At 36.2% G+C, this 26,459-nt stretch overlaps 1 protein-coding gene across 1 annotated transcript in view; it reads right to left on the reverse strand.

The window, feature by feature from the left end:
- TAOK1 (TAO kinase 1) overlaps positions 1-26,459 on the reverse strand; it is a 106,508-nt gene that overhangs the window by 15,240 nt on the left and 64,809 nt on the right. The window contains exons 8-18 of the mRNA XM_040243865.1: positions 25,379-25,470; positions 21,981-22,074; positions 20,293-20,374; positions 17,477-17,644; positions 15,263-15,466; positions 13,362-13,496; positions 10,905-11,141; positions 8,604-8,732; positions 8,313-8,516; positions 6,424-6,663; positions 325-537 (exon numbers count right to left, since the gene is read on the reverse strand). Of these exons, the coding sequence (XP_040099799.1) occupies positions 325-537; positions 6,424-6,663; positions 8,313-8,516; positions 8,604-8,732; positions 10,905-11,141; positions 13,362-13,496; positions 15,263-15,466; positions 17,477-17,644; positions 20,293-20,374; positions 21,981-22,074; positions 25,379-25,470 (1,798 nt within the window). The remainder of the gene's footprint in view (positions 1-324; positions 538-6,423; positions 6,664-8,312; positions 8,517-8,603; positions 8,733-10,904; positions 11,142-13,361; positions 13,497-15,262; positions 15,467-17,476; positions 17,645-20,292; positions 20,375-21,980; positions 22,075-25,378; positions 25,471-26,459) is intronic.

Consider the following 26,459-nt stretch of genomic DNA (forward strand, 5'->3'; position numbering starts at 1 on the left):
TAATACAGCAATACTTTTTGTCCAATGCCTAACAAAGCTGTTGCTCTAATCTTGGTATACTCTTGGGATATGCACTAAACACCTGAGAGGCACTGGCAAGGAGCCTATTTAGAATCTCATGTTTAAATGTATCAAAGAGAATTCTATACAAATCATGCCTACTTCCAAACAATGCAGAGACAGAAAAATACAGATAACCACTACTATTTCCCAGGCTGTAGGAGAGTTACCACTTCCTATCAGTGTTTTAATTACCGAGATTTCATTCAGGGGGTGGAAGGAAAGGGGCCCTGAATTTGTTTTGCCTAAATAACACAAACTCACTGCTTGGGTGGAGAGCATTTCATTAATGCTGTGGTCATATTGTTCAGCCAAGATGGCTAACTTCCGGGTCTGCTCCTCCTTGAGCCGTTTCAGAACAGCTTTGTGCTCACTCTTTGGTGTAGTCTCCAGTAAGTGATTTCTTAATGCTTTGTACTGTCTGGTTTGGATTTTACAGGTGTCCTGAAACTGCTTTTTTATTTGGAGTTCTTTAGACTGAGAAGGAAAAAAAAGATATATGTAATTTTTAACATATGGCATTTGGTATACCTTATGCTTATATGAAGAAAAAGGCTACTAGGAGAAAGGGAGAGGGAAAAACAAAATGGTTAGATCATAAGGCTGCAGGTACAGTATATTTCTACTTGGCTATTAGGCCAAACCATTAGATTCTATGTATTACAAAAGTTCTAATTTAAAACATTAGAATACCAAGTACCTCATTTTTCATATGACTTCAAGTAGTACTCATTATTTTGGTAACAGTTACAAATAAATATTAAAATTAATTTTGATTGCTATTTATATTGATGACACAAAATTAAATTTCTTCTCATGCATTAACAATAGTAGATACAAAAGTTTTTTATTGGCCAGACAATATCTTACCAGATTTCTAAGGCAGAAAATAAGCATATTTATTGTTCCTTATCTGAGACAACTTGCTCCAATTTCTTTTAATGACAATCTCAACTCTAACTACATAGTCTGTGACAGACCCACAAAAGCAGGCTATCAGTAACTGACTAACATTATTATAATTATCTTTCCCTTAAGGGGAATAAACCGTGGGGCAAGGGAGGGAACAGCCCTTCTTGAGGTGATGATAAAAGACATGAACTACATAAACATTTGGGAGGTAAAACAATTTGAGTTCAGAGACAAAGTGGTTTGGCTTTATTTTTTGATTAATCACAGGTTAGTTATTTCTATGAACTCAGGTCTGAACAAAATTTGAGAAGATGAGATATATTTCTATAAGGTATATTGTTCAAGCCTACAAGTGAGAATTTACTCATGTACTTCACAAGGCAGAAATTATAGCTGAAATATTGACTGGTTGATTCAGTGTGCAACAAATGCATATAAAACCAAAGTAACATACTTTTCAAGGAAGTAACTATTCATTCTCTCCGCCATCTCTGCCAATAAATACCAAAATATCAAATACACACTTTCCATATTTTGTACCAACAAAGTCATTAAGTTACCGCCATCCTGTGAAAGGTAAAGAAATGCCTAGCTACAAAGAGAAACTCTTAGTTCAGCTATGTTTAGTGGTGCCACTCTTAAATACTGTTAACAATATTGAAAGATATTCAAGTTAGCCAGGAATGGGACAATGACATTTAGCCATTCTTTCCTAGCTCTGTATAACAGCCTTCAGTCTTTTAAAAGTTTTTATTTTTAAATATTGTGTCAAGAAAACACTGTAATTATTCCACACCACTAGTCTAATGAGAGGGGAAAAAAAAACCTTGAAAAATGTGCTTTTCCTTTAAGAACAGTAGTATGTGTACCAAGAATAAACTATACCCCTTAATGTTTGACTCAAATGAATGCAAGAGGAATGTTAAGTTACTCATCTAACATTGACAAATCATCATCTGGATGGCAGATGAAACAGCAGAGCAGGCAACAGGTGTCAATCACCTATTCCATTGACATGGGTACCCCAGAACTCCCCAAATCCCAGTTAAATTCGCTTCACTTCAGTTCAGTCACTCAGTCGTGTCCGACTCTTTGTGACCCCATGAATCACAGCACGCCAGACCTCCCTCTCCATCACCAACTCCTGAAGTTTACCCAAACACATGTCCATCGAGTCAGTGATGCCATCCAGCCATCTCATCCTCTGCGGTCCCCTTCTCCTCCTGTCCCCAACCCCTCCCAGCATCAGAGTCTTTTCCAATGAGTCAACTCTTCGTATGAGGTGGCCAAAGTACTGGAGCTTCAGCTTTAGCATCAGTCTCTCCAATGAACACCCAGGACTAATCTCCTTTAGAATGGACTGGTTGGATCTCCTTGCAGTCCAAGGGACTCTCAAGAGTCTTCTCCAACACCACAGTTCAAAAGCATCAATTCTTCAGCGCTCAGCTTTCTTCACAGTCCAACTCTCACATCCATACATGACTACTGGAAAAACCATAGCCTTCATTAGACGGACCTTTGTTGGCAAAGTAATGTCTCTGCTTTTTAACATGCTATCTAGGTTGGTCATAACTTTCCTTCCAAGGAGTAAGTGTCTTTTAATTTCATGGCTGCAATCACCATCTGCAGTGAATCTGGAGCCCAGAAAAATAAAGTCTGTCACTTTCCACTGTTTCCACTGTTTCCCCATCTATTTCCCATGAAGTGATGGGACCAGATGCCATGATCTTAGTTTTCTGAATCTTGAGCTTTAGGCCAACTTTTTCACTCTCCTCTTTCACTTTCATCAAGAGGCTCTTTAGTTCCTCTTCAGTTTCTGCCATAAGGGTGGGGTCATCTGCCTATATGAGGTTATTGATATTTCTCCTGGCAATCTTGATTCCAGCTTGTGCTTCTTCCAGCCCAGCGTTTCTCATGAGGCATTATGCTGCTGCTGCTGCTGCTAAGTCGCTTCAGTCGTGTCCAACTCTGTGCGACCCCATAGACAGCAGCCCACCAGGCTCCCCCATCCCTGGGATTCTCTAGGCAAGAACACTGGGGTGGGTTGCCATTTCCTTCTCCAATGCATGAAAGTGAAAGTGAAGTCGCTCAGTCGTGTCCGACCGCATGGACTGCAGCCTACCAGGCTCCTCTATCCATGGGATTTTCCAGGCAAGAGTACTGCAGTGGGGTGCCATTGCATATAAGTTAAACAAGCAGGGTGACAATATACAGCCTTGACATACTCCTTTTCCTATTTGGAACCAGTCTGTTGTTCCATGTCCAGTTCTAACTGTTGCTTCCTGACCTGCATATAGGTTTCTCAAGAGGCAGGTCAGGTGGTCTGGTATTCCCATCTCTTTCAGAATTTTCCACAGTTTCTTGTGATCCACACTGTCAAAGGCTTTGGCATAGTCAATAAAGCAGAAATAGATGTTTTTCTGAAACTCTCTTGCTTTTTCCATGATCCAGCGGATGTTGGCAATTTGATCTCTGATTCCTTTTTGCCTTTTCTAAAACCAGCTTGAACATCTGGAAGTTCACAGTTCATGTATTGCTGAAGCCTGGCTTGGAGTATTTTGAGCATTACTTTACTAACATGTGAGATAAGTGCAATTGTGCAGTACTTTGTGCATTCTTTGGCAGTGCCTTTCTTTGGGATTGGAATGAAAACTGACTTTTTCCAGTCCTGTGGACACTGCTGAGTTTTCCAAATTTGCTGGCATACTGAGTGCAGCACTTTCACAGCATCATCTTTCAGGAATTGAAATGGCTCAACCGGGATTCCAACGTCTCCACTAGCTTTGTTCATAGTGTTGGTTTCTAAGGCCCACCTGACTTCACATTCCAGGATGTCTGGCTCTAGATGAGTGATCACACCATGGTGATTATTTGGGTCATGAAGATCCTTTTTGTACAGCTCTTCTGTGTATGCTTCCACCTCATCTTCTGCTTCTGGTAGGTCCAGACCATTTCTGTCCTTTATCGAGCCCATCTTTGCATGAAATGTTCCCTTGGTATCTCGACATCTCTAGTCTTTCCCATTCTGTTGTTTTCCTCTATTCTTTGCCTTGATCGCTGAGGAAGGCTTTCTTATCTCTTCTTGCTATTCTTTGTAACTCTGCATTCAGATGCTTATATCTTTCCTTTTCGCTTCTCTTCTTTTCACAGCTATTTGTAAGCCTTCCTCAGACAGCCATTTTTATTTTTTGCATTTCTTTTTCTTGGGGATGGTCTTGATCCCTGTCTCCTGTACAGTGTCACGAACCTCCATCCATAGTTCATCAGGCACTCTGTCTATCAGATCTAGTCCCTTAAATCTATTTCTCACTTCTGCTGTATAATCATAAGGGATTTGATTTAGGTCATACCTGAATGGTCTAGCGGTTTTCCCTACTTTCTTCAATTTAAGTCTGAATTTGGCAATAAGGAGCTCATGATCTGAGCCACAGTCAGCTCCTGGTCTTGTTTTTGTTGACTGTATAGAGCTTCTCCATCTTTGGCTGCAAAGAATATAATCAATCTGATTTTGGTGTTGACCATCTGGTGATGTCCATGTGTAGAGTCTTCTCTTGTGTTGTTGGAAGAGGGTGTTTGCTATGACCAGTGCATTTTCTTGGCAAAACTCTATTAGCCTTTGCCCTGCTTCATTCCGTACTCCAAGGCCAAATCTGCCTGTTACTCCAGGTGTTTCTTGACTTCCTACTTTTGCATTCCAGTCCCCTATAATGAAAAGGACATCTTTTTTGGGTGTTCGTTCTAAAAGGTCTTGTAGGTCTTCATAGAACTGTTCAACTTCAGCTTCTTCAGCATTATGGTTGGGGCATAGGCTTGGATTACCGTGATATTGAATGGTTTGCCTTGGAAATGAACAGAGATCATTTTGTCGTTTTTGAGATTGCATCCAAGTACTGCATTTCAGACTCTTTTGTTGACCATGATGGCTATTCCATTTCTTCTAAGGGATTCCTGCCCGCAGTAGTAGATATAATGGTCAATGGACCACGGAGAAGCGCCCCAGCTGCGATGGACTACGGAGAGGCGTGGCCAAGAGGAGCTACCCCTTGCCCAAGGTCAGGGGCGGTGACTGAGAGTGGCAGGCTGTGATGGCCAGAAGTGGCCGAGAGGAGCTACCCCATGTCTGAGGTCAGGGGCAGCGGCCGAGACGAGCTACCCAACACCCGAGGTCAGGGGCAGCGGCCGAGACGAGCTACCCCACGCCTGAGGTCAGGGGCAGCAGCCGAGAGGGGCAACTCCACGTCCAAGGAGAGGCGGCTGCGCGGGCAAAGGAGGGCCGAGAGGAGCTACTCCACGTTCAAGGTCAGGAGGGGCGACCCTGAGGAGATACCCCCCTGTCCAAGGAAAGGAGCAGCCCTGAAGAGATACCCCACGACCAAGGTAAGAGAAACTGAAGTAAGACTGTAGGTGTTGCTAGAGGGCATCAGAGGGGGGACACACTGAAACCATACTCACAGAAAACTAGCCAATCTGATCACACGGACCACAGCCTTGTCTAACTCAATGAAACTAAGCCATGCCATGTGGGGCCACCCAAGACGGACAGGTCATGGTGGAGGGGTCTGACAGAATGTGGTCCACTGCGAGAAGGGAATGGCAAACCACTTCAGTATTCTTGCCTTGAGAACCCCATGAACAGTATGAAAAGGCAAAATGATAGGATACTGAAAGAGGAACTCTCCAGGTTGATAAGTGCCCAATACGATCAGTGGAGAAATAACTCCAGAAAGAATGAAGGGATGGAGCCAAGGCAAAAACAATACCCAGCTGTGGATGTGACTGGTGATAGAAGCAAGGTCCAATGCTGTAAAGAGCAATATTGCATAGGAACCTGGAATGTCAGGTCCATGAATCAAGGCAAATTGGAAGTGGTTAAACAGGAGATGGCAAGAGTGAACATTGACATTCTAGGAATCAGCTAACTAAAATGGACTGGAATGGGTGAATTTAACTCAGATGACCAGTTAAATTACATAAGTGCTAAAACTGATGTCCCCTGTCTCCTTTAAATTCCTGGAGAAAGTCGGAAGTTGCAACTATTAGGGAAACAAAAATGGAATAACTTGATGTTAAAATCAAGCCAGTTTGGTTCAAATTGAGTAAGTAGATACAGATACATAACTAAGAGGAAATGGTCATTTTCTTCCCTAGTAAAGTAACAACAATCTCCTTTATGGAAAATCTTGAGCTCATTTGTCATCAAAAGCAGACATTCTATTCAAAGCCTGACTATAATTGTGAAACATTGTTTTTTGCCTCACTTTTTGTATAGTATCTGCAAAGATCATACTAGTGTTTATAAACTTTCAAACTGAAAAGGTTAACAATAAGAAAGAGAAAGTAAAGGTTAAACACCAAACAACTCTATACCAAGCCCTACTGCCGCTAACTTTAAAATCATCATTCATTTCACAGACATGTTACTTAAATAACTTTAGCTTAGGCTAAAGGTACCTTCAGACTCTTAGGCTGTTGTCGAACCTCCATGACATGCTTTCGCCTTAGCTCTCGTTCTCTTCGCTTATTATATTCTAGCTGGTTAGTGAGCTCAGTTTGATGCTGCAATCTGATCAACTCACAGCGCATCTTCTGAATTGTGTTGAGGTGGCGGAACTCCAGTTCTTGCATGGATTCATGCTGTCGTAGTAGCATGGCATGCTCCAAGTCCTTCTGAGTCTGTCTTTTATTTAACTCCTAATCCATAATACAAAAGACAAAGGTATATTTATCGCTGAACAATGCCAGGGGAAAAAACCCTAAGAAACAGATTAACCAGGAAAAAGATGTAATCCCAAATTCAATAATGACTCCACAGTAGCTATCAGATTTTATGACCTATACAGTAGTAAATGCGCAATTAGTAAAGAAAAATTTCCTTATTCTAGTATTTACTATTCATTAATACTATTTTATGCCATAAGCTTGAAACATATCAAATCTCAGTAGACTTAATGTCCTTCTTTCTTTCTTTCCTTCTTTCATTGTTTCCAAATTTTATATTTGAAGAGAACTCCGAAGGCATTTTATGAATTTCTTCAGAGTGTCCTATCCAATTCTATTACATGCAGTATACCCAGTATAGTGTAATGGATAAGAACATGGACCTGGCTCTGCTACCTATAGTCATCGAGTCCTTGGGTTAGTTGTTTAAACTTGCTGTGCTTTAGTTTCATCACTTTTCACAGAAATAATATATAACTATTGTACAGATTTAATGTGAGGATGAAATGAATTCATAAACGGAAAGTTCTCAGAATAATACCTAGCACATGATGCTCGATAAATGTTTTAATTCCTTTTTTTTTCTTTCACATTAAAAAGAACAAGTATAAAACACACACACGTCAAACCTGTTCCCTTTGCCCCTGCAAACCCTTCTGCAAAGGACAACAGTTTGAAGAAAATGCTTCCCAACCTTCCCCATGCTACTGTGAAACAACTATTATACAAAAACATATAGTTTAAAAAACTGAGACAACATAGGCATGTAATGAGCTTTCTTCAGCTAACAATATAATGGACATATATCCAGATCTGATCAGTATATACACATCTTTAAGTTTCACCATAGGTTTCTGCTTTGAAATACTGTAATTTTCCATTTTCTGCTTTATAAAAAAATTTTCATTAAATGTTGATGCATCATGCATCATATAATCATGTTATTATTTCTTTAGGATAGAGTTCTAGAAGTGGATTTGTAGGTAAAAGCATATGAGCTCCAAAAGGGCAGTATCAATTTATACTCTTACCAACACTGCACATTTCTCAAACCTGTAACTAGGATTCAATGTTGCCAGTCTGTTAAACTGTTCTTATTTAACTGATGCAACTACTTTAATTTGCATTTCTTTAATTATTAGTAAATTTGAACAATTATGCTATACTTGAAGTTTATTTTAAGCCATTCTTGGAAATAAGCTAATCTGTGCTCAGAGGTATCCCTGATACTGAGAATATTTGTTTTCCTTGACATAAGAGTTTCTACGTTTGCTCAATTAAGTACATGATTATAAAGAAAGTATTAAATGGTAACACGTAGGGGATATAAAGACTGGAAGAAAACAAAACCAGTGACTTCATAAAATTTTCATTCTAGGCAAGAAGAGAAACTTCTCCCCCAAAAGTGTGTGTGTGTAGGAGAGAGTACAGAGAATATTTAAATGAGGAGGAGGATTTGGATATTAGGGGAGGCATTTCTGAGGAGAGACATGAACGTGGGGAAGCAAGCCATGTAGATAATCTAGGAAAGAAGAATCAGGCTGAGGGAGGCACAAGCGCAAAGGCCCCGAGACTGAGAGGGACTAACATATTTTCAGAAAAGATTCGCGTTTCTAACGCACCTCCCTGACAAGGTCCTGCTCTAAGTTATGACGCCCAAGTAACATTCTTCTCTTGAAGCGACGGCATTCCAACTCTAGATACTGTCTCTGACGCCGTAGAAGATTAGCCTCTTCTTCTGCTTGGAAATGCTGTATATTCTCCTTCTGCTTTGAAAGCCACTCCTGTTTTTCTTTTTTGGGGGTGCTCTGATTTTCATTCAGCTCCTGGTAACATAAAAAACAACTCAGTTCAAAATACATAAAAATCAACTGCATAAATATATCATGTGGTATTTGGTATTAAAAAAGTACCTCCTTAAGCTGCTCTTTTCGAAGTTTATATTCTCTTTTCTGAGACTCCAGAAAGCTGTTTAGTTCTTTCTTCTGTTGGGCCTGAATATGTTGCTGAAATTTTTTCTCTTCATTGGCCATCACTTTAGCCTATGAGAAATTTAAAAAATGGATCAAATTAGTTAAGTAGACAGATTGAAAACAACAGTTTAATATATATATACCACTTAGGACAAAATCTGTATAAGCATTACCAAAATAAGATCCAACAAATTAATAATAAGTATTACTTAGCGTCTTATTTGAATTTCAGAGACCCAGTAAAATGGGACTCATCTTTAAAATGTTGACCTGTTACAGAATTAAAAAGCTTTCACCTTTTAAAAAATTTAACAATATGCCCCCCAATAAAAAAATAAGTATTTATTCAAAATATAATAAAATCATGACCTTTTATTTAGATTGACTTGTATATTAAATAATATACTCCTCTTCAAAGTAAACCCTGACCTTTAACTTATATATTAAATAAAAATGTTAAATTTTAGATACATATATATCATACTGTTTTATTTCTGATTACACATGATTACATATGCAATGTATATTCATTGTGGATCATTTAGAAAATACAGAAAAAAACACACACAAAAAAAACCTTGTATGATTTTAGCTCTCAGAGAAAAACAAGAAAAACAGTTTGATACACACCTTTACTATTTTTCCTATGCATGCACACATTTTAAATAAATCTGTAATCACATTGCACATCCTATGTCATGATCTGCTTTTCTAAATATGTTAGTATCTATCTCTTCCCAAGTTATTAAAAATACTTTCTAATGCCCACCAGGATTCTAAATATCTATACATTCTTTACTCAAATTAATTCAAAATTAAATAATTATTTACTCAATAAATTATTTTGCCAATTCTCTACTATTGTGATTGCAGCCATGAAATTAAAAGACGCTTACTCCTTGGAAGGAAAGTTATGACCAACCTAGATAGCATATTCAAAAGCAGAGACATTACTTTGCCAACAAAGGTCCATCTAGTCAAGACTATGGTTTTTCCAGTGGTCATGTATGGATGTGAGAGTTGGACTGTGAAGAAAGCTGAGTGCTGAAGAATTGATGCTTTTGAACTGTGGTGTTGGAGAAGACTCTTGAAGAGTCCTTGGACTGCAAGGAGATCCAACCAGTCCATTCTAAAGGAGCTCAGTCCTGGGTGTTCATTGGTAGGACTGATGCTGAAGCTGAAACTCCAATACTTTGGCCACCTGATGGAAGAACTGACTCATTGGAAAAGACTCTGATGCTGGGAGGGGTTGGGGGCAGAAGGAGAAGGGGACGACAGAGGATGAGATGGCTGGATGGCATCACTGGCTCAATGCACATGCTGCTGCTGCTGCTGCTAAGTCGCTTCAGTCGTGTCTGACTCTGTGCAACCCCATAGACGGCAGCCCACCAGGCTCTGCCATCCCCGGGATTCTCCAGGAGTTTGGGTAAACTCCAGGAGTTGGTGATGGAGAGGGAGGCCTGGCGTGCTGCGATTCATGGGGTCGCAAAGAGTCGGACATGACTAAGCGACTGAACTGAACTGAACTACTATTATGAGAGTGGGTCTTTTAATTTGGGGTGGGGGGGGAGATGAACAGGGTAACTATAATAAATAATGCCTCAATGTGGACTAGCTAGATATATTTCTAGATATTGTGTTAATTTACTGGGAAGCTTACATTTTACTTGACAAATGTGACTATCAAAATAAAATTTAACTGATGGGACATCAAGAACATTAGGTTTCCCATAAGAAGAATCCTAGAAAATATATACTTAAATCATATAGTAGAATGACACATTTATAAATAAACAAAATGGGCCAAATCTTAATTTGAACCTCTCTTATTATCTCTAACATTCTGTTATATTACAGTAATCTTTAATTATTCTGATATTAAAATGCTACTATAAATTGAAGGAAGATTTCCAAAAACACATGATTTTTTGAGACCTAAATCACCTATTGATAGATGATTAAGAAACTCCTCATACTATCACAGTACCTAGGGCCTAGAATGGTTGCATGATTTACCCACTGTGGTAACAATAAAACTATGAGCATTAGGAAATAATCCCACGCCTACTGGTTCCCAGACTTAGTACCTGATACTACACATGTTATATAAATGCTTCTCCCTATTCCCAATTGAACTGGCTTGGTTCTAGGGAACATATCCTAACATCAAAATGCCATCTTGGTTAATTCTGAGATGCTTATGATCTACAGTAAATAAATTAATAATAGTGAATCAACCACCTCTTTTTCCATAGCAGCCTGATGTTTCTTGATAAGTTTCTCCATTTCTGCAGCAAAATTGTTACGCTGTGTTTCAAGATCTTTGTCTAATCTGAGGCGATGTTCATCCATCTCAGCCTTCAACTTATTTTCCAGAGTCATCAGCTGCTTTTGATGTTGCCGCCTCATTCTCTTATAGCCAGACATTTGTTCTCTAAGCTCAGAGTCCTGCTCATGTTCCTGCATTTGCCTTGTAACCTAGACACACAAACAATGGAGAGAAAACAATAAAGCAAAACATTTTTTCTTTCAGAAGCATTTTAGACCACTCTATTATTTATCCAAGTAAACAATTACTGTAAGAGATTTCAATGAGCAGTTTCCAATTAAAATTCCAGGCAATCTTTTAAAGAAATAGACAAGCTGGTTCTAAAATTTATATAGAAATGTAAAGGAGCTACAAGAAGCAAAACGTTCTCGAGGGAAAAAAAGGTGGAAGACACACATTTCAGTAATCAAAATGGTGTGGTGTAATGGTACTGGTGGAAGGACAGGCTGAACAGATCAAAGGAACAGAATAACATCTAGAAACAGATCATATATATTTAGTCAACTGATTTTTCTACCAAAAAGTCAAGTTAGGTCAAAGAGGAAATAAATGTATTATCAAATTGTAACTGGTTCTCTGTATATAAAACTCAAAAACCTTGACTTCTGTATCACTCTATACCAAAATTAATTTGAAAAGAATCATTTGACATAAACACAAAATCCAGAATCATAAAGTAGAAGAAATCACAGAATATCTTTGTGACTGTAGGGCAGACAAGTATTTCCTGGGCGGGACACAGAAAGCACTGATGATAAAGAAAAAATACGTAAACTGATTTTTTTAGTTGAGGTGAAATTCACATAATATAAATTATTTTAAAGTCAACAACACTAGCATTTAGTATGTATATGTATTTTCTTAGTTGATGGTTAGCATAATGCATACCACTAAAAATACTTCAAATTGAAAACCTAAGATCCATGTATTATATTGTATGAAAAAAACCCAAGGCAGAGCAGTCAGACTGAGTTATAGTACATGGTACTTTTATTGAAAAATATAGCTATGCATATCTTTGAACACAAATCTACCTAATGTATGAATGTTTTATCTGAAATAAATAGACTTAATAGGTTTAGGGATATGGATCTTAAGTTGTCTAAATCCATAACTTAAGAGAATCCCTCAAGAATTCCCTAGTGGTCCAGTGGTTAGGATTCTGTGCTTGCAGTGCTGAGGGTGTGGGTTCAATCCCTGGTCCTGTAAGCTGAGTAGCATGACCAAAAAAAAAAGTTTCCTCAATTAATTTGAGGGAGCTAAAATTTGACACAGAAGGCTTGTTTGGAAAACATTAATATGTGCCCAGTCACAAAGATGTTTTCCCAACAAGCTGGCTTTGTCCAGGTATTTGTTTCTCATTGTGATGGCTTCTCTTGCTGCAGAGCATGAGCTCTAGGCGCTTGGGCTTCAGTAGTTATTCAGCACATGGGTTTACTTGCTCCTTGGCCTGTGGGATCTTCCAAGACCAGGGATTGAACCCATGTTCTCTGTGCTGGCAGGTGGATTCTTAAGCACTGGACCACAAGGGAAGTCCAGGGGATGGTGTTCTTGACCCTAGATGTCATTCAGATTCATGGGCCACAGCATGAGATTTACAAGATCTGTTATGTAGTTGATAATTCAGACAATTTCTATATATTTTTTTCTGTCATATTTACTAATAACCTATTTCCCTTTGATATCTTAACATCTATCCCCACCTTTATCATGTTTTGGTCCTACATATCTGACTGATCAGGGTTACAAGTACCCCAGTATAACAACATCCTTGTAATGAACAAACAATCCATTTTCATTATTTGGGAAATCAGAAGAACTACATTTTAAGTATATCAAATTGGATTACTTGCTATTTCACAAACACTTTCCCTCATTTTTGTTAGCCTGTCAACTCTTAGGTGGAAACTACATTTTTTCTCTCCTCTTGTGCCTAAAACCAACTAATTATTAAAGGCTCAAATGATTTATAAATACTCAACCTAAATCAAAGGTAATCTGAATTCCTATTTAGTACCTTTTAGTCCTCTGGGTTGGGAAGATACCCTGGAGAAGGGGATGGCTACCCACTTCTTTCCTAGAGAATTTCATGGACAGAGGAGCCCAGCAGGCTACAGTCCACAGATCGAAAGAGCTGGACACAATTGAGCAACTATCACTTTCAGCCCTCTTAAGCATTTAATATATTCTAATATATTAGTTATTTGTATACAGATCTCTCAGAGTGCTTTCTATAAGATCTTTCTTATAACAGGCAGTTAAATATTGAGTAAATGTTAGAAATACAAAATACAAAAAAAAAGATATAATTATACTTCAATATAGATGCCAAGGTCTAACATGAAAAACGTATTTGGGGTAGTACATACCAGTGATGCCGTCCGTATAGTAGCAAAGTGTTCTCGATTACGGTAGTGTGATTTATGACGAGATACTTGAGGTGGAGATTGTGGATCCGATGCCCTTGTTCTAGGATCTCCCTCTTCTCTGTAATTTTCTTCCTCCTAGGCAAAGAAACAAACATTATCTGTTGTGAACAAACAGTTTGGGTGAACTTTCAAGAAAATTAAATTTTAAAGACAAATGGATCAATAAATCTCAAAGACATAATTCTAAAAAGCAAAAATAAAAAATGGGAATGCTGACATTTTATTTTCAACATAATTTGAATCAGGAGACATTATTTCCTCAATGTATGAAACAGTATACAGAATCAGGATAATGAAACATTATGGCTAGATTTATATAATATTCATTAAGTGCAAAATTACAAAGCCTTAATATAACTTAAAAACAAAGATGATAAAACATGTAGCCAGTATTTTAAATAGCAGTAATAAAATTAATTACTTTAGGGCTCTTGGGTTTAAGAAGTAATAATATAGCTTAAAAAAACTTTATAATACTCCTGCCACGGTCCAAAATAAGTAAACAACAAATAACTGTAAAAATTTTAAGAATCAGTGTCTTTCTTGATATATACATTACTTCAATTACTGAAAAGGAAGTCAATTAGCAACCAACTAGTTACATGAAGGCAATGGCAAACCACTCCAGTACTCTTGCCTGGAAAATCCCATGGACGGAGGAGCCTGGTGGGCTGCAGTCCATGGGGTCACTAAGAGTCAGACACAACTGAGCGACTTCATTTTCACTTTTCACTTTCATGCATTGGAGAAGGAAATGGCAACCTACTCCAGTGTTCTTGCCTGGAGAATCCCAGGGACAGGGGGCCTGGTAGGCTGCTGTCTATGGGGTTGCAGAGAGTCGGACACGACTGAAGAGATGCAGCAGCAGCAGCAGCAGCAGCAGTTACAGGAATAATCTTTTTTATGGGTGATCCTCTTGCCGAAGAATATAAACTCTCTATTTCATCCTCTATTCAGCCCCTGGTAACCTCTATTCCATCTTCTATCTCTATGAATTCGCCTATTCTAGATATTTCTTATAAAAGGAATTATAGAATATTTGTCCTTTTACATCTAACTTATATCACTTAGCATAATGTTTTCAAAATTCACTAATGTTGTATCATGTTATCAGAATTTCCTTCCTTGTATAACTGAATATTATTCACCATATGTATATACCATGGTTTTGTTTATCCATTCTTTCTACCTTTCATCTATTTGTGCCTAATAACTTTTTAGGTAACACTGTAAGCTGTGAAGTTAAAAAAGGAAGCATTCCTATTAATTGTTAAAGGAGCTATCCGATCTTAAAATATTTTGAAGAACATTTAAAATTTTGCATTCAAAAGTATAATGACTAGTGTAGTAAATACCCATTATTTCCTAAACCCAGAATTTATATTTTTCCATAATTAGACTCTAAGTTTTATTTTAAAGATGTAAACATCATATAGATAATGTAAAGTGACCAAAATCATTTTTGGTCACCATCCATCCTAATTCTTTCTCCCACACTTCAAAAATATTATATTAATATTACAATGAATTTCATGAGTATACCTAGTATTTTTAAAGTACTTAATTTTCCATCTAAGTGACTTCAAATATACATTATATATAATATTTCTTCTAAGATATTTTAAAAATATTCTTTCCATATTCTCAAGACATTAGTTTTACAAATGCAGAGATTATACTGGAAATTAACAAGCCTATTGCCATTTTCAAATAAGTTACCTAAAACTGTTCCCAACTTCTGAAACAGAAAAAAAAAAAAAAATTAAACTCTTAATCTAACCAGATGAAGAAAATTATTTACCAAAGCTGATTTTTTTTTTCACTGAAATCCAAATACTCACAGGTTTTAAGTGGATGACAGAACTATTAGACATCACTGTGTGGTCTCCCTCCATCATGTCTAGCTCACTCTTGTCATCTGAGGCATCTGGAAGACTGTTAACACTACTGCTTTGGCTACTGGCACTGATGGACATACTGGGAATAGACTGATTACTTCCAACACTATTCACTGTTCCTGTCCGTCCAACACCATGATCTTGTTCCTAGGGAAAAAAAGAGCAATAGGTTCAAATATCTCCATCTCTCTTGATTTCTTGAATAGACACATGAAGCACACTGCTTGGCCAACAGTCTTTAGAAAGTCAGAGGTCTATCATGAGATATTCCCTTTATTTGGTGAAACCAGGAAGTTAATCCGTAACAGAAAAATAAACAAATAGCATTTTCTCTAAACTGTCTGCCATTTTTTGAAATCCATTTTTACCACACATCTCATTGGGTATATATAGAGATTTTGCTCATTTCTCAATAATTCCCATGGTTAAAATAAGCCCCAACCATGAGAATTCCCTGGTGGTATGGTTTAGGAGTCCAGCACTTTCACTGCCAGGGGAGGGCCTGGGTTCAATATCTGGTCAGGGAACTAAGATCCCACAAGCCACAGGGCATAGAAAAAAAATAAATCAGAAAAACAAGCCCCAAATTAAAAAAAAAAAATCCTAGAAACACCTCCTTTTAGTTATTTTTTTGTTGAAGTCTTTTGTAAGTATATTTTTCTTTCTTACTTAAAAATTCTACCACCAAAGAATTCCTATTTTTCTTAAATTAAAATTATGTATTACATATACATATATACACACAAACATATATATAAAATCACAAGAATGTTTTTCTGAAGTGACCAAGAAAGTCAAGGTATCTAGGTACCAACATTTTAGTAGTGTTACCATACCAAAATTCTCTAAGATATGGAAAATTTAATATAGACATATGGTATATACAGAGGAACTTTTCTCATATCTCTAGCCTAACAGAGATGCTGTTATAGATTTAACTACATGAGAAATTTATTAATTTTTAAACTTAATTTTATTAAAAATTTTATTTCATGTATCTAAAATACCCCACAATAAAGTAACCCAAAGCAATTTTCAAAAGACTATCATTAGAACTAAAAAATGAAAAAACCCAAACCTGTCGGTTAAAAAAATCTTGCATTTTATAGTTCAGTAATTGTGCAGCACTATTAAAAAGTAACTGCTTCTCCTAGTTTCCAAATGTAAAATGACATTTCTCACTGGAAAACAGTAAAAAACAAACCAAAGCTCTGGAATTCTGACAGAAGCAAAGAAGTGAAACTACTTATAGTAAAAGCTTTATATGTATATTTCAACATGAGAAAGTTCTATAACATATCCATTGCAAATTTGTATTCCCATTCTCCCTAAAAAGCAACATAGAAAGAACCTGACCTTGAGAGTGAGAGCTATCTGAATTTGAACTCATAGGCCTCTACCTACACTGAGTAAACCACTGAGCCATGCTTTACACATAGCTTCAATACTCTGGCCACCTGATGAGAAGAGCCGACTCATTGGAAAAGACCCTGATGCTGGGGAAAGTCTGAAGGCAGGAGGAGAAGGGGACGACAGAGGATAAGATGGTTGGATGGCATCATTGACTCAATGGACATGAGTCTGAGCAAACTCTGGGAGATGGTGAAGGACAGGGAAGCCTGGTGTGCTGCAGACCATGGGGTCGCAGAGAGTCAGACACAACTGAGTGACTGAACTGAACTGAAAATAAGTATTTCAGAACTGTGTAGATGGAATGAAACTATGCAGAACTGAAAAGAAATGTCCTTGGTGATAGAGTAGAACGCTTACTAACTTGCTAATGACTTGTCAGTGAGAGCTGTTAACTTCCAGAGTCTATAATTTTATATATTTTCAAAAGCATGTCTCTCGCAATTGAGACAATAAGGCAAAAAAGGGTTCAGTGGCTAAGAAATTTGAAAGGGACAAGATTAAAGAAAGTTGAATTTATTTAATAAAAGACGTTGCTGAGCTTTACTATATATGCCAATGTGCACAACAAAGGGACTGAATTTAAAGAACATGGAACCGTTTTTCCCACATGTGATTTTATAGGACCAGTGTTAAGAAAACACAAATGGGAACCACTGATATAAGAGATTCATGATGTAAAAGACGAGTTCCACAAGCAAAGAAGCCGATGAAGAGAGCTCAATATTTGATTCATTTATAAATTACCTCTTCTTCTTCCTGTGCTTCTACTGCTGGTCCATTATGTGCCTCCTGGAACAGGAGTTTCTTCATCTTTCGATACTGCAGATTGTCCAGCTCTCTTACTGCATCTTTTGTCCTCTGAATAAGATCTATTAACACTGTTTCAGGGCGCTCCCGAAGAACAAACATGTGCTGGATAAAAGAATGTAAAAGTCAAGCTGAAACCTATTATTTTTCCATTAATACAAATGTACACCTCTCTTAGCTGCACAAGGAAATGGTAACCCATTCCAGTATTCTTACTTGGAAAATTCCATAGACAGAAGAGCCCACTGGGCTACAGTCCATGGGGTTGCAAAGAGTCAGACACAACTGAGCACACACACATGCCCCCCTTCTTAGACTCTAGAGTTACTATCCTAAATAATCATCATAGATAATGCATATAATCTATAGCTATTCTATTTCTGACTTCTTATACTTACAAAATCATTATTTATATATATTTACTCTGTGCCTACATTTTATATAAACTCTGGTCAACTAAAAATGTAGAGTTGAAATGATAAAAGGGTTTAATTATATACTAAGAAGTAAACCCAATTACAGCCCTAAACAGATGCTAAAAAAAAGGTTTACATATTCTCAGAACTGTTGATTTCACACAAAAGGCATGTCAGTTCTGAGTTTTATTAGGTTTCAAGAGAAATGCATTTACTGCTGGTGAATTATGTAATATAAACATGGATATTGTGGGTTCCTTTATATGTTACATAAACAATACTCTTCATAAAACACTAGTAGTTGATCAAAAGGCATATTAGTGATTTTTACTAACACTGAATAAAACTTAACCTTATCAAATAAGGAAAAGTACAAAGAATAATTCCACCTTTAGAGTATCACTGCTACATTGATACATTTCAGAAATTTTCTATATACAGATTTTTGTTTTATAGATCATAAATAAATAAATATATAGATTGCAGAAAGACACTTTCTGCCCTTGACTTCATGAGATGCCCCTGAATTTCTGTAACACTTACCTTTTTTGTTAGCTAAACTTACTTCTTATGTAAAGACTTCTAATTATACCGTATTTGGTTCTGCTTCACTATCATAAGACTGTTATTTCAAATTCGTAAACATAATGCCTACAGAATATTTCATCAAAGGCTTGTGCCAAAGTTCCATTACCCTAATTCTGGACAGTTATTTCCAACTTTTAATTCAGAGATAAATAGCTTCATAGAATTCTTTAAAAAACTTAAAAATTCATTAGATTTTTTTTTCTATTTTTTTCTTTATGATGAATCATGAAAGAAATGTCAGGCCAAAGGGAAAGAAACACTTGCTAGATATTTCCTATCATTTCCAATAAGGCTTGTGCCAATATATGCTATCAACTAGGTAAATGAACACTATATTCAGACTTGGAACCTAATCACCAAATACCAAATACCTGGGCTTGGTAGGTTGGGTTATACCCAAAGAGCTTCTTTCACCTATACTGGGCAAGTATGAGGGTTTGGGAAGATCCCCTGGAGAAGGAAATGGCAATCCACTCCAGTACTATTGCCTGGAAAATCCCATGGACAGAGGAGCCTGGTAGGCTACAGTCCATGGGGTCGCAAAGAGTCGGACACGACTGAGCGACTTCACTCACTCATGAGAAACAAGTCACATTCTTCCTTTTTCCTGAGCCTTAGCTTGGTATGTATCACTATTTATCAACACAATATTCCATCTTCTTATCCCAACTTCATATCTTATATTTCTAAGTCTGCCAGTTTTCCACATACAGATCTTGCTTATTTTTCACTAATATAATTCCCAACTATACCAAACCTTTTGTTGCTATTGTGAGTACCAATTTAGTCAAGTTTTCATTTCTTAGAGTATGAGTGAGCTTATTGCCTAAAATTCCTCAAGCATTATTGAAAATCAGTACTGCTCTTCTACACATTAAAGTTTCAAATAATACTATTGAATATATATAATAAGATCCTTTCAATTTCTTTGTATCTTTAACTGAGGTGCATTGATGACAATAAACTTAATCCATCTGAAATTGTAAAACATTCATGCAAAAATAGGCTACTTAAATTTTATAGTGAAAAACCAGTAAGACTTCTTAGGGTCACCAAGAAAATCATATCCCATTTTACCACTGCTTTATCTAGATGTTTTAAGAACTATATTAAGCTCAACACACTATCCCTGGTGGCTCAGACGGTAAAGCGTCTGTCTACGATGTGGGAGACCCAGGTTCGATCCCTGAGTTGGGAAGATCCCTTGGAGAAGGAAATGGCAATCCACTCCAATACTACTGCCTGGAAAATCCCATGGACAGAGGAGTCTGGTAGGCTACAGTCCATGGGGACTTGCAAAGAGTCAGACATGACTGAGCGACTTCACGTTCACGTTCACACTATTACTGCTATTGATACAATAGTCAGCTGCCAAGTGAAATAATAAATTTTTGAGAACAGGAAGCATATAAATCTCATATTAAACAACGCAATGAAACTTTGTGAAATCTGGAGAGTACACATGATTTTAAAAATCTTTTAATTGCTAAGTTACAAAAATTTATTTACAAAATGGAAACAAAAATATGATATCCATTTTAACAATTTCTTTTAAAATCTCTTTTCTCTCACAATATTTATGTAAATATATCACATATCATTTCTATTTCCTTCATATTACTTTAATAGAAAACACAATTAGTATTTTAGTTAAAAACCAGTAGTGCATACCATATTGATTCCAAATCAAAGAAGAATGACACATTAAAAAAATTTCTTAGGGGTAGAAAACAGTATAATTGAACTGACCTTTAAAAGTTCCTCTGATGTAGGGCGATCTTGAGGGATTTTCTGGAGGCAAGAATCTACAAAGTTGCGAAAATAATCAGACCTATTGTAAAGGAAAGTATCAAGTGAACATATTGCTATTTCCTTTAAAAACACACCAGCAAAACAAAGCATGTGCCTACTGTTGGGAGGGGGGATGGAAATGAAATGATAAAAAAAAGCAGACATAGATACATTTCATATATGTCTATGAAAAGTTATCTAAAGCAGCCAATGAATCTTCATCATTTTCCAAAGATAAATTTGCACAGATTATTTTAAATTTCTGCTCCTGCAATTAAAATATCACAGCTCATTCTATATTGAGGGAAAGTTAGACAAGCCAGTATTTTCTTTTTTGCATTCAAATCTAGGATAACTTTCTTTTTATTTTTCTCCCTATAAACCACCTCTCTCTCTTCTTTGCCCCTTGGATCATCTTCTGTATAGTGTGATTCAGAGTATTACTCCATTTGCTTTGGAAGCAGTACTCCGTACAGCTAAGTATTTGGTATCCCTGAGCAAATGGATATAACTTCCATTAAATCCAGAAAACCACCTGAGATTTCTTTTTTAAACATTTAAAACATTGGAAGTCTGTAACCCATTATTATTGTAAAATGTTACTGATGAGAGTTCAAAGAGTATTAAGTAATTACTACTCCATTGGTATTTGTCTTCAATATCTAAGATTTTAAATTCCTTATAGACAAAAAGATTCTCTTTTGAATCCCTGAAGTATCAAACACAGTGTGTAGACAATCTGTGTTCAATTTATTTATTATTTGTATGTATTGTAATACTGAACTCTGTGCCAAAAGATTCCTTTTATGTGTATTTACTTAAGTACTGAGACCTATGAATGTGTTAGTTAAGCCTTATCATTGGAACATTAAATTATTTATTATTAAATTTCTTTAATAATAAATTATTTAATTATTAAAATAAATTGGCAACTAATGTATCTATCCTCAACTTTACAGTATTTATTAAATATGCTGTTTATTTCCTTAGAATTTTTCAAATGTTTGATACCCATGAGGAATTAATTTCCCACTAAAATTTTCTATCACTGATAAAATCCTGGTTTGTAAAAACTGTCAATCAAGTCTCTATAAGCTTTTTACACGAATGAACTTAATTTTTCAAATCAAGGAAGCAACAGGAGAGAAAAACATTAAGCAATCTGAATAATAATGTCATAATGACAATTAGAATGATTCCAAAGTTATGAATTTATCTGGTAATTCTGATAAATCAAACCATTTTACCTATGTCATATGCTATATACATTATAAGCCATTCCCCAATTGAACATCACTACAGGCTGTGGCAATCGATATTTCAGTTGTAAAGCAGTATGTTTAAATCATGCTATTTATCATATAATCAGGGTTATATGTCTTTCCAAAGTTCAAAAAATTAAATATTTTTTTGTAAAAAGCAAATACTTCTTGCTTCTATGTGGTATCATTTATCCTTTATTTCTGAACTGAGTCATATATCTGCTAAGAAAAGTACACATAATAAAGGATACACATGATAGAACCTGTTTCAATACTTTTTCAGTAATACATTTTACCTAATTGAAATGAAATCACTTTGATAATATTATGAAAAAGCATTTAATTTATACAATGTTGAGTAATATATCTCTTAGCAATACTTACCATTCGTTAGACTGTAGTGTAGGGGATTCATTTTGGGCTATGTGATATAAGGCACTCATTGCATTCATATTAAATAAAGGAGGTTTCCTTTCCGCTGTAAAAGAAGAAAAATTTTCCTGTTAAAATATGTGCCTATTAAACAGGGACACACAAGTACTGTTTTTTGTTTTTGTTTTTGTTTTTAAATAATTTTAAACTTCAAGTAGAGTTCAAAGAATTTTTTCAAGTCAATCAATGTGCAATAAATTGCTGGCCAGATGCTCCACCATTCCTAAATACTTTAGTGTTTATTTTCTGAAAAATATTCTCATATTCTACTAAAAAAAGTAACACATCCACTAAATTAGACCTTTAACACTGATACATGACTATCATCTCATCCTCAAACCCCATTTTAAGTTTCAATCAAGTATCCCAATAATGTCCTCAGTAGCAAAAGTGTCCTTTGGTCCTTTGTATCCTTCAAGGAAACTGTTTTATCTAAGTTGTTAAATTTATTAACATAAAGTTGTTCACAGTATTTCCTTATGATTCTTTTAATACCTGTAGTGATGTCATATCTTATTTCTGATAGTGCTTTGTGTCTTCTCTCCTTTTCCTGATCAGTTTGACTAGAGGTTTATCGATTTTATTAATTTTCTCAAAGAAGTAGTTTTTAGTTTCACTGATGTTCTCTACTGCTTCTCTGCTTCTATTTAACTGATTTCTGCTTTGATATTTTTATTCTTTGTTATGTTTATTTTAGGTTGAATTTCCCTTTCTTTATCCAGACTCAAGGTGACAGCTGAAGTCATTACCTTGATTATTTTGAAGTATAGAAGATTTTTCAATATCCCTCAATTTTGGTTGGTTCTAATGATTAAATTTGGGTCATATAACTTTGATAGAAATATCACAGAAGTAAATAATATATTTTTCAAATTTATTCTATGAGATGATATATAATTTCAAATGGTTCCATTATTGATGGTATTCACGGATCACTTAAGGTAATCAAAAATGATGTTTAATTTTGTCTAAAGCTTTTTTCTGCATCTATTGAGATCACTGTATGACTTTTACCCTTCATTTTGTTAATGTGATGTCTCATTCTGATTTATTTGTGGATTTTGAACCATCCTTGATCCTTGGAATAAATCCCACTCGATCATGGTGTATGATCCTTTTACTGTATCGTTGCATCCAGGTAGCTAATATTTTGTTGAGGATTTGTGCATCTATGCTACTATTATTGTGTGGCTGTTGATTTCTCCCTTTAGGTCTGTTTATATTGTTTTATACATTTAGGTGATCCTATGATGGGTACATAAATATTTACAAATGTTATAACCTCTGCTGAACTGACCTCTTTTGTTATTATGTAATATTCTTGTCTCTTATTGCAGCCTCTTTTTTAATTAAAAATTTTTCTCCAGCTTTATTGAGACAATTAATATATAACATTGTATAAGTTTAAGGAGTGCAATGTGTTGATTGGATAGATTTATATATGGCAAACAACTCCCACCAAAGCATTAGGTAACACCTCCATCCTATCACACAATTCTTATTTCTTTTTTGGTGATGAGAACATTTAAGGACCAGTCTCTTGCAACTTTCAAGTATATAATGTGGTGCTGTGATATGAGGTTTACACTCAGGTAACTGACATCTTAAGATGTGACAACAATTCCCTGGCTGTCTAGTGGTTAATACTTGGTGCTTTCGTAGCTGTGGGATGAAGTTTAGGGAATTAAGATCCTACAATTTTTGAGAGCCTGAAGCCCACCAAGCTTCTCTGTCCATGGAGTTTTCCAGGCAAGAATACTGGAGTGGGTTGCCATTTCCTCCTCCACAGTCTCTGTTTTAAAGTCTACTTTGTCTGATAGTCTTTGTTTTTAAAGTCTACTTTGTCTGATATTTATAAAGTCTGTTTTGTTCGAGACTTTTGAACTATGGTGTTGGAGAAGACTCTTGAGAGTCTCTTGGACTGCATGGAGATCAAACCAGTCAATCCTAAAGGAAATCAACCCTGAATATTCATTGGAAGGACTGATGCTGAAGCTGAAGCTCCAATACTTTGGCCACCTGATGTGAAGAGCCAACTTATTAGGAAAAACCCTGATACTGGGAAAGATTGAAGGCAGGAGGAAAAGCGGATGACAGAGGACAAGAGAGCTGGATGGCATCCCTGACTCAATGGACAATAAGTCTGGGCAAGCTCCGAGAGATGGTGAAAGACAGCAAAGCCTGGCGAGCTGAAGTCTATGGGGTTGCAAAGAATTGAACACAGCTAAGAGACTGAACAAGAACCCCAGTATTCTTTTGGTTTCTCTTTACATGGGAGTATCTTCTTCTGTTCCTCACTTTCAGTCTCCATGTGTCCCTCACATCTGGACTGAGTCTCATGTAGGCAATATATAGATGGGTTTTTTTTCATCCATTCAGTCATTTCATTTCTTTTGATTGGAGAATTTAGTTCACTTACAATTAATTACTGATAAGCATATGTACCCATTACATTTTGTTAATTGGTTTCTGGCTGTTTCATAATTCCTCTGCTCCTTTCTTTGCTCTTGCTCTCCTCCCTTTGTGATCTGATGACTGTCTTTAGTGTTCAGTTTGGACTCCTTTCTCTTTATCTTTCATGTCACAGTTTACATCTTTCTATCTTGTGTCTCCATTAACAAATTACTGTAGTTAATAGTTCTTTTATTTACCTTCTAATCCTTTTATACCCTCAATATATACTTTTATAATCAGAAAAGTGGTTCATTTATTTTTATGAACACCATTGTATAATCATGCCTCAAAACAACAACAAACTAGAGATCTTCTTCATCAGATTAACTGTAATCAAACATATAAACCCACCTATGGAAAATCTTGCACTTTAAGATTTCTTGGTCATAAGACATAAGCTACGAGATGATCCACTGCTTTAAACATAGTTCCATTTATATGCAACAGAACAAAATGTATGCATAAAATCAAACTGCTACAATATGTGGGCAGACACATAGATTCACATATCTAACTCAAAGTAGTAAAGACCTCAGGTAAAGGTAAGTAACTCATAAATGCTTTAGAGACCATATGTAGATGGCAAATCTAGCAGTCACACATATAATCAAGGGTTTAACAAGTATTTGTTAATATTAACACAGTTATACAGTGGGGAATTATTTAAGATCTAATTTAACAGAGCAAATATAATATATATAACCTAATGTATATATTATATATAACCTATATACATAACCTAATATATATATATATCAGATAATCAAAATGAAACCTTTAAAATATATTGCTCCCTTTAGTGACCAACATAAAAAATAAAAAGCTGTAGTTTGGTATAGAAACGGAGGTAAAACACAGATCAAAACTTACTACATAGTAATAAAGAACATGCTTACCTAATTCAATACATGTTATACCAAGAGACCATACATCTACTTTTCCATCATACTGTCCTTCATCCATGGCTAAAATTACTTCTGGGGCCATCCTAAAAAACAAAATGTCATTTAAATTAAAGTTAAAAAAAATGTATGCTATTCTTTAAAAATGTAATGACTATCTATATGGAAAACACTTGTGTGGATTCCTAGCAAGACATCTAGATGTAATAATTTTGAAAAAGAGAAATAAATGCATTACAGGTTGTGAGGTAAATATTTAATTTTGCCTGTATAGTGTGAGACTCATTCTCACCATCTATCATGATCATGTAACAGCATCCTAAAGGAAGGATGCCTGAGAGCAAGGCTGTATTCTGCATCTGTTCAAGTTTGCAGGTTCGAATATTGTATATCCTTTAGGCCAGTGATTCTCAAACATTTTGGTCTCAAGATTCCATCTGATTTTTGCTTGAAAGAGGGAATTTTATCACTGGCACTGAATACTATCAGTTGTTTCCCTTGAAATGACAAGCTCACTCCATGTATTTCAGAAAGTATCTGTCACACTATCAAACAATGAATAACCATAGCTTGTCAGTCTTCTTTCAAATTAGAATAGTGTTCCAAAGTGGCTAGGGTAGCTGATAACTAAAATCATCACAAAATTATTAACTTTATAACCAACCAACATGTGTCTTGGTTATAAAATGAAACACGGGACTTCCTGGCAGTTCAATTAAAACTCCACGCTCCCAGACCAGAAAGATCAACATGGCCAAAAAAAGGTAATTCCTGTCTTTCAGTTCACTCCCTCAGTCGAGCCCAACTCTTTGCAGCCCCATGGACTGCAGCACGCCAGGCTTTCCTGTCCATCACCAACTCCCAGAGCTTGCTCAAACTCATGTCCATCGAGTCAGTGATGCCATCCAACCATCTCATCCTCTGTCATCCCCTTCTCCCGCCTTCAATCTTTCCCAGTATCAGGGTCTTTTCCAATGAGTCAGTTATTTGCATCAAATGGCCAAAGTATAGGAACTTCAGCTTCAGCATAAGTCCTTCCAATGAATATTCAGGACTGATTTCCTTTAGGACTGAC

This window comes from Oryx dammah, unplaced genomic scaffold (genome assembly GCF_014754425.2).
Source record: "Oryx dammah isolate SB20612 unplaced genomic scaffold, SCBI_Odam_1.1 HiC_scaffold_8, whole genome shotgun sequence".
Taxonomy (NCBI): Eukaryota; Metazoa; Chordata; class Mammalia; order Artiodactyla; family Bovidae; genus Oryx; species Oryx dammah.